Below are 21,031 nucleotides of genomic sequence, written 5' to 3' on the forward strand. Positions count from 1 at the left end.
TTTAAGTGACAAATGTAAAATATTTTTGGTCCCGACAGTCTGTTTTGTCCAATATCCGTTATATCGGGGTCCTTTTTATTGAGGTTCCACTGTATTAAAATACAGTATACACATACGTATTTCTAAAACACTAATGCAATAATACAAATGATTATATCAGTAACAGCAGTATCTTGGATTGGAATAATAAGAAAAGAAAAAAATACATCAACTACAACTTCAATGCAGAGCCTCCATGTGTGTGCGGAAAACAAAAAATATATATTAATTATATAATTTCTGAATATCTCAAACCCATGCAAGTGCTCCACATAATTGTTATATAGGTTTGATAGTCTGATAGGTGCCACTTACCCAAGCTCCCGCCAACTTGTATTTGGAGCTGGAAGCGATCAGACCAGACGGCTCAAGTATATGTGTGAAGTACAGGAATGTCACAAAGTGCTTTTATGCAAATGGGAATTGAAGAGCGACGCTCCATTGAGACTTAAACATACAGCCGGCGTATATATACTGCCTCTCCAGTCTGGCAGATGTGTCCTCTGAGGCTCCCCGGAATGTTTTGTATTTATATGAAGGGTTCCACACCTCTCTGGAAGAGACCCCATAGAGGAAAGCTCAGATGGGGTGAGCCAGAAACTGTAAGAAAAATGAGGATATCTCATCATCAAGTGGCGAGAAAGTAGGACACATAGGAAGACTGAATGCCGCTGCTCAAGATAAAGGAAACAGGACCGGATTGGATTATCAGTACAAGGTTAAAGGAAGATGAAAGCTTGTCTCCTCAATATGAACTCCTGACTAGACGGAATTGTATTACAGAAAAGACTTGTCTCAATCTTGTTTAATGTCCACAATGATTGTCTTTTAGCAATAAAGTGAAAACTTTTGTATTGTATTACTGATATTTAATTACGAGCTTTGTAACTACAGAGGAGCTGCATAGGCCCAGTAGTTTATTTGCTGTGTGTTGTTTCGCATTTCAGTTTTCCATTCCAACTGTTGCTGTTTTATCAGCCTTCCAAATTAAACCAGCAATGCCAGTAGGCTCTCTTCTCTTTTTCCTCAGTTAACAAGGGCTCTGTTTATACATTATTATAGTTCCATCCATCCATCCATCCATTTTCTGAGCCGCTTCTCCTCACTAGGGTCGCGGGCGTGCTGGAGCCTATCCCAGCTGTCATCGGGCAGGAGGCGGGGTACACCCTGAACTGGTTGCCAGCCAATCGCAGGGCACATACGAACAAACAACCATTCGCACTCACAGTCATGCCTACGGGCAATTTAGAGTCTCCAATTAATGCATGTTTTTGGGATGTGGGAGGAAACCGGAGTACCCGGAGAAAACCCACGCAGGCACGGGGAGAACATGCAAACTCCACACAGGCGGGGCCAGGGATTGAACCCGGGTCCTCAGAACTGTGAGGCTGACGCTCTAACCAGTCGGCCACCGTGCCGCCTTATTATAGTTCCCTGGTTGTTAATTCTGCACTACTTTTGAAATTGCATATTACATTGCAAATTACATGGCTAGATTTTTGAAAAAGGTACAAATGACACATTATGACTTAGCTTACCTGTTGGGGGCTCATTCTTGCCCACCATATTTACTTTTTGTTCGTTTGTTTGTTTTGTTTTGCTTTGCAGCTCTGCCAGTCATGGAGGTGACGATAGAAATCACCAGACAGCAAGTGGAGAAGATCTTCGGCCTCGATGAGTACTGGTGTCAGTGTGTCGCCTGGAGCACCACAGGAACTCAGAAAAGCCAAAAAGCATTCATCAGGATTGCTTGTGAGTGCACTTTATAGTTATTACAAGGAAACCACAATCACAATCAAATACAATCTATTTCAGTGTGCTGGTTGACTTCAAAGTTTTTCTAATTAGAATACAGTTTCCCATAGGAAATCATGTCAAGTGAATTAATTTGTTCTGAAAGATGTTCACCACAGCATAATAAAATTAAAACAAAATAAAACTACTCAACCTTTGCAGAAGTATGACAGATGCATAATGTAGCGGGATCAGGAACTTTTTTGATCAGGTTAAAGTGTTGTTTTATAGGTATTGCTGGAATTAATGTGGGTTTATCTGCAAGCGCACATACTAAACTTTCTGGGTGTTTATAGTCCATCCATTCATTTTCTACCGCTTATCCGAGGTCGGGTCACGTGGACAGTAGCTTTAGCAGGGACACCCAGACTTCCCTCTCCCCAGCCACTTCATCCAGCTCTTCTGGGGGGATCCCGAGGCGTTCCCAGGCCAGCCGAAGGATGTGGTCTCTCCAGCGTGTCCTGGATCGTCCCCGGGGTCTCCTCCCGGTGGGACGTGCCCAGAATACCTCACCAGGGAGGCATCCAAATCAGATGCCCCAGCCACCTCATCTGGCTCCTCTCGATGTGGAGGACAGCGGGTCTACTATGAGATCCTCCGGGATGACCGAGCTTCTCACCCTATCTCTAAGGGAGAGCCCGGACATCCTGCGGAGGAAACTCATTTCGGCCGCTTGTATCAGCGGCCGAAATGAGTTTCCTCCGCAGGGTGTGCGGGTGTTTATAGTGATTAAGACAATATTGTTGCTTCTGAAATTAAATATACATTTTCAGTGCAGTAAAAACATTTACTGGTTGCTTGACAACCTTCTCCGGCTATTTTAATGCTGGTCATTAACCATTATGATTTCAGCTGCAGTTATTTACTTTAGCAGCTGCTTGGGAAATTTTCATTTGTAATTGATATTTAACAAATTGTGTTGCATACTTTTGCTCTTTGTCATTATTGGGAGCCTTCTGTTGTGGCATCCAAAAAGCACCAAAAAAATGTTAGAATTTTTGTATTGAATTTTGAGGCATATTTTTTCCAGAAATCTTTGGCTGAACTCCAAATTGTTTAACATTTGTGGTGTATGACTTAGGGGGTTCCACTGTACCATGATGATATGTATGAAAAGCTGAAGAATGAAAAAACTGCATATAGTTTCATGGGATGGAATAAAACCATAATAATCCATGATAATCCACAATGTTATTAGTGACCTTTATCTCCCAATGTTTCTTCTTCCAGTGTTTCTTCCTGCTTGCAGGGAGAGATGTTTGAAAAAGTGGCACACTAAATTTGAGTATTCATGAGCATAGTTTTCATGAGATAGATGGTATCAGTGATAATCCAGATGAAAGTAGCTGAGTAAAAACAGATTTGAAATGTATTGGAATGTACCGACCATAAATCTGTCTGGGGAACACAGGCACATCCTCTGCTGCGGCCTCAAAGCTTTATTAGAGGAAGCCCTTTTCTGTTTTAGTGTTTTAAAGCATTCTGCCTATTAATTCCCACATAAATATGAATTATTCTAGACAACAACACCCCACATAAATATGAATTGTTCTAGACAACAACGCCCCCCCACCCCCATCACAACAGGACCTTAGAAGACGGGTCATCATTATCTAACCCTGTTTGAGTTATTAAGACACATCTGCATAAGCTCTGTGTTCATTTCGCGTATGTCTCTTATGGATGCTTATAACTCACGTCATCTGTATGAGGTTCATTTCATTTGCAAAAACACTCTGTCTTAATGCTCTTCTGAGGACAGGCTCTCCCATTAGTTAAAAGGAATTCCCCAGCAGCTCACGGCTGCACCCTCTGCCCCACACGACACAGCAACACATCGATTCACTGTGAGTGCAAACCCGGGGCGGAAACATCAAATTAGTGCCAAGCTGCTAGCTATCAGTGGCCTGTCTAGCTCATCAGACGCAAGTAGTCCTCCATTTATTTCCACCCATAAAAGAATGAGCAATGCCAGCCTTACCTGTATAACGCTCAGCATGACTGATGGGCAAATACTGTATATAGCAACGCTGAGTGCAACAGTGAAAGTATTGAATGAGATGAAATGTGAAGCCTCATGCAGTCAGCCAAGCTTGCAGGAGCTCTTGTCCAGGTGCCTCAGGGCTTTGTTTTCGTGTGGCTGCTCCAAGCCCTCTTACAGATGGAAGCTGCAGGCAGGCGGCTGCTGTAGAGAGTGGTTGGTGCGCGAGGGAGGAAGGAGTGAGCGGTAATGCAATTGCTTTTGCTTGATGCCGGGCCCCTCTGGCAGCAGACAAGCATCTTTGAAGCAGCCAGGCAGGCTGTAATAAGCAACATGGTTGGTGCCACCAATCCCTGTGTGGCTTCGGGGGCCAGCTGGAGTGCGACGCGCCCATGAACATTTTGAGATTTAGCTTGGCGCAGCTTTCATTTTCACTTCACATGTAGTTACAAATAGCCTAATTGGTTGCGTTTGCTTGTGTTCTCTCCTCAGACTTGAGAAAGAACTTTGAGGAGGAGCCTCAGGCTAAAGAGGTGGCATTGGAGCAGGAGGTGTCACTGCGCTGCCATCCCCCCGAGGGAGTGCCAGAACCCGAGGTGAGAATATATGGAGGATATTTATAGGCCTGCATCTATTGCATCCATTTACCCTTTCTTCACCAGGAGGACAAAGAGCAAATAGAGGCTCAGTGATCATCTCCCTGGCATCTCTCCGGCTTTCACGGGGGAACAGCCATCCCATATGGATAAATTACACCTCTAATTACCCCCTTTTATTGATTTATTATCTCTCCCACATCTCTAAATCGCCATATATCACATGGGCTCGTCATATCAGCCAGGATAAACTGGGGGAGGCTTCACTCTGCATTTGGCATCTCTAAAGGCCCATCGATAATTAATGGCTCTATTTGCCTCACATTTTTATTCGGTTTCTTTGCCATCTCGCTATCTTTCGTACACATGTGCTCTTTTCAAGTCTTTTGCGTTGTCCAAGTCTTCAAGTGGTGTGTATCTGTGTGTAGTGGACCTGGCTGTTTGCAACTTATTCCAACTTATTAATTTGCAACTCATTAATTGCAAGATAATACTAGTTTGGTTCGTCACGATACAGTTTGAAATGGTAAATTTTTGGGGTACTCGTTGAGAGAGAGCCCGAAATTTTTCCTAATCCTTAAGAAATTTGTATTTTAATGTTCAACATATTTAACATTAGCCATGCATCAAACTGCATGGCTTTTCTGGTCCATATGTAAGACTAATGTTGCACTCCCAGCTCTCTCACACTCTTGTCTTATGTAGAGTTGTACAGGTGAGGCAAGGCAACCTCTGCAAAATATTTGCGGCTAAGAAGCACATACCTTGGGTCAAAGGTTTCCAACATGTTGATAAATTACTGCTTTAGCAAAGTGTAAATGGGCACCCTGCCTTTGGCAATGTTCAGCGGGATTGACTGTGATCACCTTCCACCGGGCTCCGTTCTTGTCATACGGCAAACAATGTGAAAATGATTCCGCTTATGTTCTCTGTTGCTTACAGACGCTGCAAAGTCAATTCAGAGATTTGTTTGTAAATACATTTGAAGATAATTGCTGAAAACGTGCAAAGACTGAGAACTATGTAGCACTCAGTTGTGCACATATAGCGTTAAACTGTTTTTCACCATTTCAGTTTGATCTGACAGCTCCCTCCCCCACTATATAAGAACTGAATGCCTTTGTTCCATCATTAGTTATTCGCCGCAATTGCGAGTTACCTAGTTATAATTACCGTAATTTCTCATGTATAATACGCACCCCCAAAGTTGACCTAAAAATTCTGGAAAACCCTTCAACCTATGTATAATCCATTTTTACAATCCACGATTTTTGCTTCTACCCATATGATCAAAACATGAAGTATTATCTGTATTTTGTTAGTTTTTTCAAATAATTATTCTGAAGTTAAGCACTTATTAGAACACATACTTTCTTTTTATTTACTTGCTCTTACTTTGAAATTCACAGCCCTACTTTTAATTAATAAATGAGAAAACACACAGTTGTGCTCATGTGTTTGTTTACCCAGGCAGAATTTGTAAGATGTGTACAATTATTTTAAGAAAACATGAAGGACCGGGCAAAACACATTTAATTTTATTTTAATGGGATTCAAATTAAACTGTCAAGCATTTCAGAAAAGCATTACCATTAAACAAAACATAACCATAAAGAAATAAATGATGGTTGTTTTTCAGTCATCAGTCGTATTAAAAAAATATATATATATATATTTCACAAATTCTGCCTGGGTATGTAAACTTATGACTACAATTGTACATATATGCAGTCATATGTACCCCTGTCATATTGGAATGAAAGTGTAGTCTATACCTTTTTCATAACCGCGAGGTGGCATACTAGAAGGAAAGTGTACAACTTTTTCATAACCTCTAGGGGGCGGTGGCATAGCGGAATGAAAGTGTACAGCATTTTATAACCTCTAGATGGCGGCATACATTTATAGAATGTGAAAGTCTTTTTCATTTTCTCCTATACCTATGTATAATGCGCACTATTGAATGCGCATTATACACGAGAAATTACGGTACTTGGCCCATTTCTGCCACTATAGCATGCGGTTAGCTAGCAAAATATGCCTACAACCTGAAAATCGCATCTTCCCTTGATGCCACAACATTTTGATGTACTTACTTAAATTCCCAAGTGTTATGTATTTCGTGTTATTCAGGCTACCGCAACGTGTTGAAACGCAAAACATTGTAGGGTTTATAACCAGCCGGAAGTACAGTATGTACTAAAATGTCTGCCAAGTATTGTGATCCACAGGCTGAAAAATGTGTAATGCTGCTGTGTTTAATAAACGGTTAACTTTCCCTGAAGTGTCTGTGTTATGTGGGACCTACACACCGACACACCACCAAGCGAGGTGGTGATGTTTTGGATGCAGCGGCATCCAGAAGCCTGTTAGTGCGCGGCCTAGCTGGGGGATAGCACTTCTCGTCGCCGCGTGGAAAAGCAACAACTCGATTGGGATATATTCTAGCCACCGGAGGCTTTAAACTGATATATTTTTGCGGCTCAAAAATGTAGGCCTGGGATGTGTAGCCATATACTAAACGTACGGACGTATTTGATAGACAGTTGAAAGTTTAGTGGGGTGTGTTTTTAGCACATTTAGCAGACAGGCCCACAGTGTCTAAGGGATGAGAATACGTCTCGATTTTTCACCATTTTGAGTCCTGATTTCATATACTTTTACATATATTTTTTAATTTTTTTGTATTATTCATTCAAATTTGTCAGGCTTGTTAACTGCACTCTTCAAGACATTTTTACTTTCACCTTACAAGAACTTGAAAGAGAATTAAACTCAATAGTCTCATTTTTGAAAAATAGTCGAAGATTGGAAAAAGTCACTGTGTACAGTGACCATCATCAGAATCATCTTTATTTGCCAAGTATGTCCAAAAAACACACAAGGAATTTGTCGCCAGTAGTTGCAGCCACTCTACTACGACAACAGAGAGTCAATTGACAGAGAACACTTTTGAGACATAAAGACATTGAGAAAAACAGTCACTGAGCAATAAAGGGTTGCTAGTGATCTGGTGCGGCACGGTGGACGACTGGTTAGAGCGTCAGCCTCACAGTTCTGAGGACCAGGGTTCAATCCCTGGCCCTGCCTGTGTGGAGTTTGCATGTTCTCCCCGTGCCTGCGTGGGTTTTCTCCGGGCACTCCGGTTTCCTCCCACATCCCAAAAACATGCATTAATTGGAGACTCTAAATTGCCCGTAGGTGTGACTGTGAGTGCGAATGGTTGTTTGTTTGTATGTGCCCTGCGATTGGCTGGCAACCAGTTCAGGGTGTACCCCGCCTCCTGCCCGATGATATCTGGGATAGGCTCCAGCACGCCCGCGACCCTAGTGAGGAGAAGCGGCTCAGAAAATGGATGGCTAGTTATCTGGTAATGCCGGTACAATTTTTTTATTTTATTTTTTTTGACAATTGTGCAAAAAGATGCACTTAGAGCAGCACTTAGAGCAGTTCGAATGACTAATCTTGCAATAATCCAGTGCAATGACCATTGTGCAAAGGGCGCCAAGACTTCAAGGAGTGTATGCAGTTTAAAGTGATGAGTAGTGCGATAATCTGGGACAATGTTAATTGTGCAAATGTTGCAGATACTTCTCAGTCAGTGTGCAAATGGGGCAGTTGCTACTCTGGCATGAGTGGCCAGTATTGGTCAACAACAGATATGCAAATACTGCAGCGTGGTGAGACTACTACAGTGAGTGCACGAGTAATATATAATTGGCCCGACAGAAATGTGACAACAAACTCAAAACAAAACAAATTGTCGGCATGTTGCAATGTAATTGTAGGTTAGGTGTTTAAGAAATTGATTGCAATAGGGAAGAAGCTGTTGGAATGTCTGCTAGTTCTAGTTTGCATTGATCGGTAGCGCCTACCTGAGGGAAGGAGCCGGAAGAGCCGGTGACTGGGATGTGGAGGGTCCGCGAGGATTTTGCACGCTCTTGTCTTAGTTCTGGCAGCGTGCAAGTCCTCAAGGGTGGGTAGGGGGGTACCGACAATCCTTTCAGCAGTTTTGATTGTCCGTTGCAGTCGGAGTTTGTCCTTTTTTGTAGCAGCACCAAACCAGACTGTGGTGGAAGAACACATGACACACATGATTCGATGACCGCTGTGTATAACTGCCTCAGCAACTCCCGTGGCAGGCCGTGCTTTCTCAGAAGCCGCAGGAAGTACATCCTCTGCTGGGCCTTTTTGAGGACGGAGTTGATGTTGATCGCCCACTTGAGGTCCTTAGAGACTGTAATTCCCAGGAACTTGAAGGTCTCGACGGTTGACACAAGGCAGCTGGACAGCATGAGGGGCAGCTGTGGCAAAGGATGCCTCCTGAAGTCCACGATCATCTCTACAGTCTTGAGCATGTTCAGTTCCAGGTTGTGTCGGCGGCACCACAGCTCCAGCCGCTCCACTTCCTGACTCGTCACCATCCTTGATGAGGCCGATGACAGTGGTGTCATTTGGAAACTTCAGGAGTTTGACAGCTGGGTGCGTTGAGGTGCAGTTGTTCGTGTAGAGAGATAAGAGCAGCGCAGAGAGGACACAACCTTGGGGTGCCCCAGTGCTGATGTTGCGTGTGGATGAGGTGGTCTCTCCCAGCCTCACCTGCTGTGTCCTGCCCGTCAAGAAGCTGTAAATCCACTGGCAGATGGCAGGCGAGAGGCTGAGCTGGAGAAGCTTGGAGGAAAGGAGTTCAGGGATGATGGTGTCGAACGCTGAGCTGAAGTCCACGAACAGGATCCTCGCATAGGTCCCTGCACTGTCGAGGTGTTCTAGGATGAAGTTCAGTCCCATGTTGACTGCATCATCCGCAGACCTGTTCGCTCAGTAGGCAAACTGCAGGGGGTCCAGCAGGGGACCTGTGACACTCTTGAGGTGGTCCAGCACGAGACGTTCAAAGGACTTCATGACCACGGATGTCAAGGCGACACACCTGTAGTCATTTAGACCCGAGATTGCAGGTTTCTTGGGGACTTGGGGATGGTGGAGCGTTTGAAACAGGATGGTACTTCGCACAGTTCCAGAGATCTATTGAAGATCAAATCTGCAGTAGAAGGTATTCAAGTCGTTGGCTTGTATGCTATTGTTCTCAGCTTGGGGGGATCGTCGCTTGTAATTAGTCAGCGTTTGGAATGTATGCCAGACTGATTTAGAGTCGTTAGCGCTCAGTTTTTCCAACTTTGCTGCATAGTTCCTCTTTGCAATGTTTATTTAGTCAGCAGGTTTCTAGCTCGATTATACAGGGCCCTGTCCCCGCTTTGATATGCGTCCTTCTTAGCTTGGTGAAGTTGCTTAAGTTTGGCAGTGAACCACGGCTTGTTGTTATTGAATGTGCGAAATGACTTTGTTGGTACACAAACCTCTTCACAGAAACTGATATAGGATGTGACAGTGTCCGTATATTCATCCAGGCTGCCAGCTGAATTTTGAAAGACACTCCAGTCTGTGCATTCTAAACAGCTTTGAAGTTCCATCTTTGCTTCATTGGTCCACTTTTTCACTGTTTTCACTGTAGGCTTCACGCATTTAAGTTCTTGCTTGTATGTCGGTATCAAATGAATTAAGCAGTGATCAGACGAGCCCAGGGCTGCACAAGGTTTGGCACGGTATGTGTTATTTAGCGTTGTATAGCAGTGGTCTAAAATTTTATTTTCCCTGGTGGGACAGTCGATGTGCTGCTTGTATTTAGGGAGTTCGTGGCTGAGTTTAGCTTTGTGAAAGTCCCCGAGAATAATGAGGGGTGAGTTTGGGTATTTTGTTTTCAATTTCGTTTTCTTGCTCGGCGAGCGTTAGCAGTGCGGCGTTCTTGTTAGCTTGAGGCGCAATGTAGACACCAGCCAGAATGAATGATGCGAACTCGCGAGGCGAGTAGAATGGCTTACAGTTCAAAAACAGCGACTCCAGATGCGGGTTGCAGTGTGTGCTGAGCTCTGTGTCGTCCGTACACCATTTTTCGTTGATATAGTAGCATATCCCGCCGCCTTTTGTTTTCCCCGATGATTCCATGTCGCGCTCTGCCCGGTGAAGATGGAAGCCGGGAAGCATGACGGCGCCATTGGGTACAGCGTCACAAAGCTAAGTCTCCGTAAAGTACATGGTCTTTACTGGTCTTTATCGGAAGATGAAGCTCGCCCATTTTGTAGGGTAGGGAGCGTAGATTCGCGAGGTGGATCGACGGAAAAGCCAATTTGTATCCTCTCCTGCGGAGCTTCACCTGGATGCCGGCTCGCTACCCTCTGTGGCGTCACCTCCGCCTCCATGCGCCAAAGACCGCGGTCGCTGCTCCGCTGAGTAATGCACCAAAGACCGCGGTTGCTGCTCTGCTGAGTAACTCAGGGAAAAACTGAGCGGATTTGCGAAAGTTGGTGAAAGAAAGTCCAGAGTAGCCTCCTCGATGCTTAGCAAGTCTCCCCTTGTGTAAGTGAGTCGTGTAATGTCTCCAAAGACGAACGAAACACACAAAAACAAAAACAATACTAGAGAACGCGTAACCGAGGCAACCACACGTGTAGGCGCCATCTTGATTTCTTTCTAATTCTAATTGCTTTTGTAAACTAGGTCCTCTCTGTTCCCAGCCATGTTGCTACTTGAAGCAGTGCACATCATTGGGGACATGCTTCGAATTACAGAAGCCGCTATATAAAAAAAAAATCATCCCGAGAAAATAAGATCTAATCTGGAAAATACATTAATTATCAAGCCCTTGTACAGCTCAACTCTCATTATGTCATAATGCTCTTCTCAAGGCCACAAATTAGTTAAGACTAACTCAACAGTGCCTCTGCTGGTTTATGCTAAGTAGAGCATGCTAATTTACCTCATATTCTTTATAACCAGTAAATATAACTAACTAGACACACTGCAATCTGGTTGGTGGACAGATAATGATCACTTTTGTGAAGTTTATGGTGCTTGTTTACAGGTATCTGGACCAATTTTACAATTACAAATGGCACCATGGTGAACTGCTGTAGTTTGATGACTTTATAACAAAAGAAATGCCCCCCCACCCCCAAAAAATACAAGTTTACTGAACCATACAGCTGGAAACGCAGCTATGTAGACAGTGGGAGCTCTAATGACATGAGCAGCTTACGTTGGACGAGCCATTGAGACAGCCCAGGGACCGCAAACCGCCAACTAGTCAATCACAGTTGGATAGTGTGGAGACAGCTTGCAGAGAAAGAGCAAGGAAAGTGCCATCCCACAGTTTGAGAAAAAAGAGCATCAGAGCAGAAGTCACCACAGGAGAAAATAAGGCGCGCACAGAAGAAAAAGACAGCCCAATTATGTGCATCACATGGGGCAATAATACCAACAACAATGCTGCAGCACCCTCAAGAAGGCAGAAGGTCAAGTGAGACCAAGAAAACAACTATGAGTGCACCAAAAACAGAAATTAAGAATGCATACATACTTTCTCTTCTTTCGCTCTTGATGCTCTTGCTCTAGCAGCTGCAGACCTCTCCAGATATTAGAAAATGAAACAAAATATTTTTATCAGTCAGGTGCATAAATATACAGCAACACAAAACAAACTCATTGTGTTTCCCATTTAAATCACTGGCTGTTGGAGTGCATGGCTGGTGCAGACATTCGGGCTCAGTTGCACTTTTGACCAATCCAACTCTCTTTCAGGTGGAGTGGCAGAGGAACGAGGCCATGATCGACCCACAGAGCGACCCCAATTTTTTCATCACGGCTGACCATAATCTTGTCATCAAGAAGGCCCGACTGGCCGACACGGGCAACTACACATGTGTGGCCAAAAACATTGTCGCTCGCCGCAAAAGTAACTCTGCCACGGTCCTAATCTATGGTAGGTGGACACTCATTTGGAAAAAATAGACATGATTGGGAATTTTAATGGGTGGCTTTTCCAGTGTCGTACAGTTTTCAGCTATATTAACAGGAAACCATTACATAAAATCCAAACTTTGTTTCCTCACATAAGCACAGTATATTATAAACCACATATTACATAAACAAAATCAGGTGAAAACTAACTGCGGAAAAATGTGGAAACAACACAAAGTAACACACAAGCGAAACTACTGCTAGTGCCGCAACAAAATTTGCACACAAAAAATAGGGTTCGATATTTCGTCAATGTTGTCTTCTAACTAAATTCACTGAGGTCTTTGTCATCGTAGGCATTACGCCGTGTTTTCAGCCATTAAGATTCTAAAAAATAGAGCTCATCAGAACATTCATGAACAGTGAACATGAGTTTGGTAAAGTTAAAGAGTTAAAGAGAAGCTAAGAATAGAAGCAAATGTAGGGCTCCTGGATTCGGTAAAATAAACCGCATCATTGTTTAAGCTGCAGGAGTTTACGGTTCTAATAATATGCAGTACTGTGCACATCTGACACCACTAATATTAGAGCACTGTTAAGTACTGTATGTACTCAACAACAGAGTTGAAAAATTAAGGGAATTCTTTTAACTTTCCCTGGGAATTAAATGCAATTGAAATAGGAATACAGTATACATAAATTAATGTGATTAAACTGAAAAAATGCAGGTTAGTCTCTGACAGAGAACTCAAATATAATTGGAATAAGAAATATTGCGCACGCTTGATTAAAATAAACTACATTTAATGCAAATGTAGTCTTGTATTCCCCCAGAACATACTGTATGCAGATAATTTCTAATATCCAGCACACTAGAATGAGTGCATTTAAGCCCCACTACTGTTATGTTCAATGAAACATCCATCCATCCATTTTCTGAGCCGCTTATCCTCACAAGGGTCGCGGGCGTGCTGGAGCCTATCCCAGCTATCATCGGGCAGGAGGTGGGGTACATCCTGAACTGGTTGCCAGCCAATCGCAGGGCACACATAAACAAACAACCATACGCATTCACATGCACACCTACGGGCAATTTAGAGTTGTCAATTAACCTACCATGCATGTTTTTGGGATGTGGGACGAAACCGGAGTGCCCGGAGAAAACCAACGCAGGCACGGGGCGAACATGCAAACTCCACAAAGGCGGGGCCGGGGATTGAACCCCAGTCCTCAGAACTGTGAAGCAGACGCTCTAACCAGTCGCCCACCGTGCCGGCTTCAATGTAACAACAGTCACAAATATGTTTTGTCTTTGTTATTATGAAATAAAAATACAAAATTTGTGCACTTCCAGAGCTACAAAGTATCCATCCATCCATCCATTCTCTACCGCTTATCTGGGTCGGGTCGCGGGGGCAGTAGCTTCAGCAGGGACGCCCAGACTTCCCTCTCCCCAGCCACTTCATCCAGCTCTTCCGGGGGGATCCCGAGGCGTTCCCAGGCCAGCCGAAGGATGTAGTCTCTCCAGCGTGTCCTGGGTCGTCCCCGGGGTCTCCTCCCGGTGGGACATGCCCGGAACACCTCACCAGGGAGGCGTCCGGGAGGCATCCGAATCAGATGCCCCAGCCACCTCATCTGGCTCCTCTCAATGCGGAGGAGCAGCGGCTCTACTCTGAGATCCTCCCGGATGACCGAGCTTCTCACCCTATCTCTAAGAGAGCCCGGACACCCTGCGGAGGAAACTCATTTCGGCCGCTTGTATCCGGGATCTTGTTCTTTCGGTCACGACCCACAGCTCATGACCATAGGTGAGGGTAGGAACGAAGATCAACCGGTAAATTGAGAGCTTCACCTTTCGGCTTAGCTCTTTCTTTACCACAACGGACCGATACAAAGTCCGCATCACTGCAGACGCTGCACCGATCCGCCTGTCGATCTCCCGTTCCATTCTTCCCTCACTCGTGAACAAGACCCCAAGATACTTGAATTCCTCCACTTGGGGCAGGATCTCATCCCCGACCTGGAGATGGCATGCCACCCTTTCCCGACTGAGGACCATGGTCTCAGATTTGGAGGTGCTGATTCTCATCCCAGCCGCTTCACACTCGGCTGCGAACTGCTCCAATGAGAGTTGGTGGTCACGGCTTGATGAAGCTACAAAGTAATCTTTCATAAATTGGCAGCAATCGCTGCTCATTTATTTATAAATATTTTATTACAGTATGATAGGTCATTCCTTCACTTAGCTCCTTGGGGTCTTGTGTTCATATATAAAGCAGTGTCCACTTTTAACAGAGTGAATGATGTGAAAGGCTATGATGGGATGAAGTGAAATAGCACCTTTTTAAATGTTTCTGGCAGCCATTGTGTCAACATTGACAGTGTGCTTTCACAAAGCTTGCTGGCCCAATATGGTTGAAGAAAGTGAATCAAGTATAAGTAATGCCATGTCTTTGATTGGCTGACTGACATTTTTATTAAAATGCAGTCAAGGAATTGTCTGTCCAGTGATTCCTGGAACTATATACAAACCCCAATTCCAATAAAGTTGGGACATTGTGTAAAACATAGATAAAAACAGAATAAAATGGATTTTTCAAATCATTTTCAACCTCTATTCAATTGAATACACAACAAAGACAAGATATTTAATGTTCAAACGGATAAATGTTTTTTGTTTGTTTTTGTTTTGTATTTTGACAAATATTTACATTATTTTAATTTGATGCCTGCAACATGTTGCCAAAAAGTTGGGACAGGGCTACGTTTACCTCTGTGTTGTTGTAAACTTTAACATATTATATGCCACAAATAAAGGATGCTATAGCAGGTAATACATCCCCTCACTTTTAGCCTCTATTCTGCTTCAAAATGCCTTAAATAGTTATCTCTGGCTGGCTTCCACAATATTTGCCTGGCACCATGACTTTTCTTTTTTATAAATATGTTTGTTAGTTTTTTAAATAGCAGCCACGTTGTTTGTCGTTACATCCCTTGTGAAATTACAGTGGCTGTGGAAATTTCCTTGCCAAAATAGAAAATGTTATGCAGTTCTCAGATTCAAGTTGTTGAGACTTGAATATCAATTACCATTTAACATTGTGGCTCTGTTGCCTTTTGATGCCAGCAATCTCAGTAGATTGAAGGCTGTTAATTAAAATAGAGGAAAATTGTGGGTAGCGAAAAAGATGTGGGGTATGCAGCGCAAGTGAGCTTTGACACAACAGTATACAAACGTTTCCTTTGATTGAGTTAAGATTTTGTACACATTATAGTTTATGTGCATGACACAGTTTGATTCCAAAAGTATAAGGTACGTAAAATGCAATTTAAAAAAAAAATGGAAATGTGTCCATCAAAATGCAGTACAGTAGTTTTTGACTCAAGCCCCACAAGTAAGCATGTGTCTACAAATAACGAAATTAGTTAAATAGCTGTTTTTGGTGAATTGTAAAAGTATTTTACATGTTCTGTGTGTTGTGTCAATTTTTCAGTGTACTGTCAAACTGCTCATGACATGCTCAGCACTGAGGTTATTTTTAATGAAACTGTGCATCCAACATTTAGAGTTTAAATGTGGAGTAAAGGTGCCATCGGAGGTCCATTTCCAAACCATATTTGTCACTTAAAGTCCTGCAAAATTGTGAACAGATTGCTTTGTTGCATGCACATTTATTTCTGTGCCTGAAAAGGTCAAACATTAATCACTGTTTGTATTTAATTGAGGTTAAATCACAATAAAAGCACTCGTTTCTTTCTGTTGTTCACCTACTGTGCCCCAGAAGAATAAACTGCACGTCTGGCATGCTAGTTGATCTAGCTAGCTGCAGTGGGTCATAATAGCGGCTACTATTTTCAAAGGGTTCAAGAGGGGGGCAGAAATGCATTTTGTCATGGCCTGGCTGGTGAGACTGCATTCTTTGCTAAGAGGTAATCAGGGCTTGTGTTGCCTGGCAATTTACCTCACTCCGCCGGGCAATCAATCGCATAGAGAGTGCAAGGAAATGATTCAGTCACGACAAGCCCAGGCGAAAGTAAGAGGGGAAATTGAGGGCGGAGTGGGTGTTGAGGGCCCGTGTCCAGAAAGGAAAAAAATTGCACTGTTCAAGTCAATAAATCAGCAATCACCGTATCATGTAAGACGAAACAAGCACAGTTAGATGCAGGGAGGTGCAGATTACAATCACATCAGCATGGTTTGATGTAATTGCTTGCTGTCAGCAGCGGAGAGCAGCTACAACTGGTGCAGCTTCAGAACATGGGCTCACTGGTTCATCAGGAGGAGAAGTAATAACATGATCTTGATTGTGCTGCACTTTGCAATTGCAATTGGAGGTTAAAAATGATAGGGCTGTTCTCTATAATTCACACAACATAACAAGTGACGTGAAATGGTCCAATCAGTGATGGATGTTTGATAGGCACCTTTCCTAATGACTTCGAATGCCATGACGGATTACACACTTATGCTGGGTTCACCTCAGAGTTGCCAGTTCCTGTGTGTCTGAAGTTTTTTTTTTTTTATGCTTCGTTTGGCTTTGAGCAGTTGTCTGTGCATAACATTAACTTAGTCACCATATTGTTTCTTGCATCCTTTTGGTTGGTCAGTTTGATATGGTCATCTTAATGTAGCCATTGTGTCTGCACTTCTGGTGGCTGTAATTCCAGCTCAAGTGCAGGAAGCAGCTCCGCTCTCTCAAGCTTCTGTTAGAACTGCAGCAGCACTCACAATTATTCTTGGAACACACGTCCTTAGTGCATGTCGGGTAATCCTGGCTGCTCTGTCCCCTCATCTCATCTTCCCTTCCAACTTTCTCCCTAACCCCCAACCCATCCCTCTCCTTGCGCTGGTCTGACAGTCAACGGCGGCTGGTCCACGTGGACCACCTGGTCATCCTGCAGTGCTGTGTGTGGGCGAGGCTGGCAGAAGAGGAGTCGGAGCTGCACCAACCCCACGCCACTGAACGGCGGCACGTCCTGTGAGGGGCAGAACGTCCAGAAAAGTGCTTGTGTGGCCACCTGTCCAGGTAACTCCCAGGCAACCCCCTGCTTGTCCTGTGGCACTTGGCTACCTGTGGCTTTCTTTTTGCTTTCTTTGCATCCAGAAGTCATCTGTTCATCTTTATTTTGGCCTGCAGCCCTTTCCACGGATGGTGCTCTTTCTGTTGCATTCCGCAATTAAGCGTACATTGTCATTTTCAGAACCTATTAGTCCTCACAGCCTTGAACCTGATTTATCATTCCACTTTGTTCACATATCTCATTATCTTTTATGAAGACCCTGCTCTTATTTCATATACCTCTCTGATTTAAGAGACATATTCCCAACCAGCCATGCTGCTGTGTCACACCAGCTACTACATTTGTTATTGTTTCCAGCTAAAGCTGTGTAGTAAATATGGGCAATAAAAGGGTGAATTATGGCGGCCTGTGTGCTGTGTTTACGTTGCAAGAATCAGTGGCGTTTCATTTCCCTGCCCAGTCTGTCTCGTGAGAGAATCCAAGACGCAGGGAGTGTCTTGCCTGATACTGAGCAACAGATATCGATCCTTTTGTAGCCAGAGATGCAGCCTGGTTCATTTACAGTCCTACATTAGCCCCGTCACAAAGGTTCAGAGATAGCATGAGAGCGAGAGAGCTGTGTATGAAAACAATGTTAAAGGTGAAAGAAGGAAGATGCACGTGAATACAGGAACAAAGCTCAGAGTGACTGTGAAAAGGAAAACGCTTGTGTACAAACCAGCAACGGCTGTTGTGCTGTCTGTGGCTCAAACGGCAAATAGACTGCAGGAGAAATCCTCCGTGCCTAAAAAGCACAGATGGAAATCCAACACCTCTGTCAGCAGCATCCTCTCCCTAGCTAAAACAGAGGTTATTTTCTCCGTAAATCAAGGTATTATGTTACACATCGCCCATGTAGAGACATCACCAGATGTCAAGCGTGAGTGGAAGTAACCTAAGCCAGCAAGTGGATGGAAACAAGGGAAAGGCAAACACGTGTGATGCTTGTTCAGGGTTCTATCTGGATGGATCTGGTACTATTTTCTCTCAAGCATCAGTAATTAAATTAAATTCAATTAAAAGGGTTGTTAAATGCTTGACATTACACTGTAGCAAAAGCACAATACTGACTTCTACGAACCTGACGAGATTGTCAGTCCTGCTATTGTTAGACCAAACTCTCCTCTCGTCCCTTGCACCAGAAGGAGAACGAGTGTAATTTCAGCCTTTATAGTGCTGTAGCATAAAATTGCATTGTACCCAATGAATATAGTTTATAGGGAAAAACACATTTTTATTTACAGTGGAGTCTCAAAAGTCAAACATAATCCATTCTGTTAAGCTGCTTGACTTGCAACTTGTTCTATTTGCGGAACTATTTTTCCATATCATATCATACAATAATTTGTTCCAGACTCAAACTGTCACAATCAAAAAATCTGGATTAACTGTACTGTTTTGAGTAACGTTAACATTTATACTTCTGGCGTACATGGAGAAGTTACTGTAAAATAAAATTTTAATAAAGTAAAACTGTTCTTGTACTATATGTCCGTAAGCAGGCAGTATGAGAACACATCACGAGTATTGTGGTCAGTCTGTTGTTATCTATTTATTTGGAAAAAAATGGCGGCAGGGTGAACAGTTCTGAGGACCGGGGGTTCAATCCCCGGCCCCGCCTGTGTGGAGTTTGCATGTTCTCCCCATGCCTGCGTGGGTTTTCTCCGGGCACTCCGGTTTCCTCCCACATCCCAAAAACATGCATGAATTGGAGACTCAAAATTGCCCGTAGGTGTGAATGTGAGTGCGAATGGTTGTTTGTTTGTATGTGCCCTGCGATTGGCTGGCAACCAGTTCAGGGTGTACCCCGCCTCCTGCCCGATGTTAGCTGGGATAGGCTCCAGCACGCCCGCGATCCTTGTGAGGAGAAGCGGCTCAGAAAATGGATGGATGGATGGAAAAAAATGATACTCTCCATGATTGGCTCTGAAACTGAAAACAAAATCATGTTTTAAGGGCAGTAAAGCTTTGCCCTTTGTTGGCAAGCTTCTGTTGGCAAGCTTCTGTGCCCATTTTCATTACATGCTTTTGCATCATTTGTGTAACTGATATTAAAATAATTGTTGTGCACATTTTGGACAGAACAACCAGGAACTCGCCAATGTCACAATTAGGCTTTACACAATCAGGATTTTTGGGGCCGATCACCACTCAGCGAGTTGAAAAAAACGATAACCGATCGCCGATCCGATCACAAGATGGAGGAAAGTGTCTATTTAAATGACCTGTTCATTTACTGTATATACTTATGTACTTAATTGCTCAAAAAATTATATTTACAATAAATAATGTATCTTTGTTCTTCTATTTATGCCAGTGAGGCATAGTGACAGACAGAACAAATGATTGGTCTTCTATTAGATGGCAGGAAGTACATACAGTAATTAATGTATACACTTTATGTGACATTTTTGTTTGTTGGTGTTCCGTGAGCTTTTTCAATTGTAAAATATGTTCCTTGGCTCCATAAAGGTTGGAAATCACTGCTCTAGTCAGATCGTGTATTCTAATCAGTCAGGTCAAACCAACATTACATGACAGAAATAATGGGTGCTAACTTACTGTAATTAAATTACTTTATTTTTAATGAAATTACTTCACCCACACGACTTTAGAGCATGATTCGACAGGACGGCGGCATGTTTACGTCCAACGGTTCGTGGTACCACTAGCTTGCTTGGCTACATAACGTTTTTGTTGCCTGCTTGCGAGCCGTATCGTATTATAAGTACGTGCACATACCTCAAGCAAGCCTTAAACATACATCCTCTCCTGTCCTGAGCACCGGTGACCACCAACACACGTTTTTCCCCATTTTGTCCTTATAATACAAAGTCGCCGCACTCCACTCTTGTTGTCGTCGCCACGGTACCGAGTGTATCCGGTCGGATTTGAGTAGACAGGATAAAGCCCAATGATCGTAAAAAACGGGATGCGGTGGTATCGGAATACAAGATTTTCTTGCCGTAGTCTGACATAGTGTAATCGTGAAAGAGCAAATTTGTCTAGTAGTCTGATCCTCTCATTACGTGTTGTCTGTCTCAGATGTGTTGTCCGTTCGACACCGCCGACATGTTTCTTTGTATTTTGTTTTTTGTAAATAACTTTATTGGCCGTCAGATATTTCCAATACTAGGTCATAAGACCTATAAAAAAATAAACTAGCTTTTGGATTAAAATATACTGTGCACGATGGCGATAGGGAGTAAATGTCTTTTGCGGATTATGACATTAAAGCCGATCAGCATGAAATGCTAAATATCGGCCGATACCGATCAGCCTGATACAATCGGTGTAAAGTCTAGTGACAATCATTTCAGTTTCCTATTTCATGTTTACTATTACACTTTAGCTCTTTGCCATCACTGGTACGCTTCTGGTCTGGAACCAAACCCCAAAAAACATTAATGAAATCAAAAGAAAATGCAAAACACTTGTGACGTAATCCCTTCGATGTGCATTTAGCTGAAGTCGATTGAGACATTTCACGTTTGACCTCTGCAGGTTCCCCAGTATTGTGCGAAAACAACAAGTTTCTCTGTCACGTCCCCGTCAGCCTTGTGGTCTGGCAACAGCCGGCAACCTAGGCGTCCTCTACTCGCTTGTTACCTGTCTCATACAAGTCCAGCTGTCAGCACCTGAAGCAGGTTCCCCTCAAGGCCATAGTCCAACACGCCAGAGCCATGGACATGATAAGTTTGTTATTTCCAATCACAAGTGGCATCTCTGCTCGGCTGTGTACTCACGGACATGCCTCCCGAGTCCACCG

The 21,031-nt window shown here is 43.5% G+C and overlaps 1 protein-coding gene across 6 annotated transcripts in view; it reads left to right on the top strand.

The window, feature by feature from the left end:
- The window catches only part of unc5a (unc-5 netrin receptor A), a 205,753-nt gene that overhangs the window by 126,954 nt on the left and 57,768 nt on the right, over positions 1–21,031 (top strand). For 3 of the 6 annotated variants that reach the window (XM_061787189.1, XM_061787190.1, XM_061787191.1), the window contains exons 3-6: positions 1,648–1,791; positions 4,307–4,410; positions 12,043–12,223; positions 17,061–17,228. In XM_061787189.1, coding sequence (XP_061643173.1) covers positions 1,648–1,791; positions 4,307–4,410; positions 12,043–12,223; positions 17,061–17,228 — 597 coding nt within the window. The remainder of the gene's footprint in view (positions 1–1,647; positions 1,792–4,306; positions 4,411–12,042; positions 12,224–17,060; positions 17,229–21,031) is intronic. The other 3 variants (XM_061787193.1, XM_061787195.1, XM_061787194.1) reach the window with 1 other exon arrangement.

This window comes from Phyllopteryx taeniolatus, chromosome 10 (genome assembly GCF_024500385.1).
Source record: "Phyllopteryx taeniolatus isolate TA_2022b chromosome 10, UOR_Ptae_1.2, whole genome shotgun sequence".
NCBI classification, from domain to species: domain Eukaryota; kingdom Metazoa; phylum Chordata; class Actinopteri; order Syngnathiformes; family Syngnathidae; genus Phyllopteryx; species Phyllopteryx taeniolatus.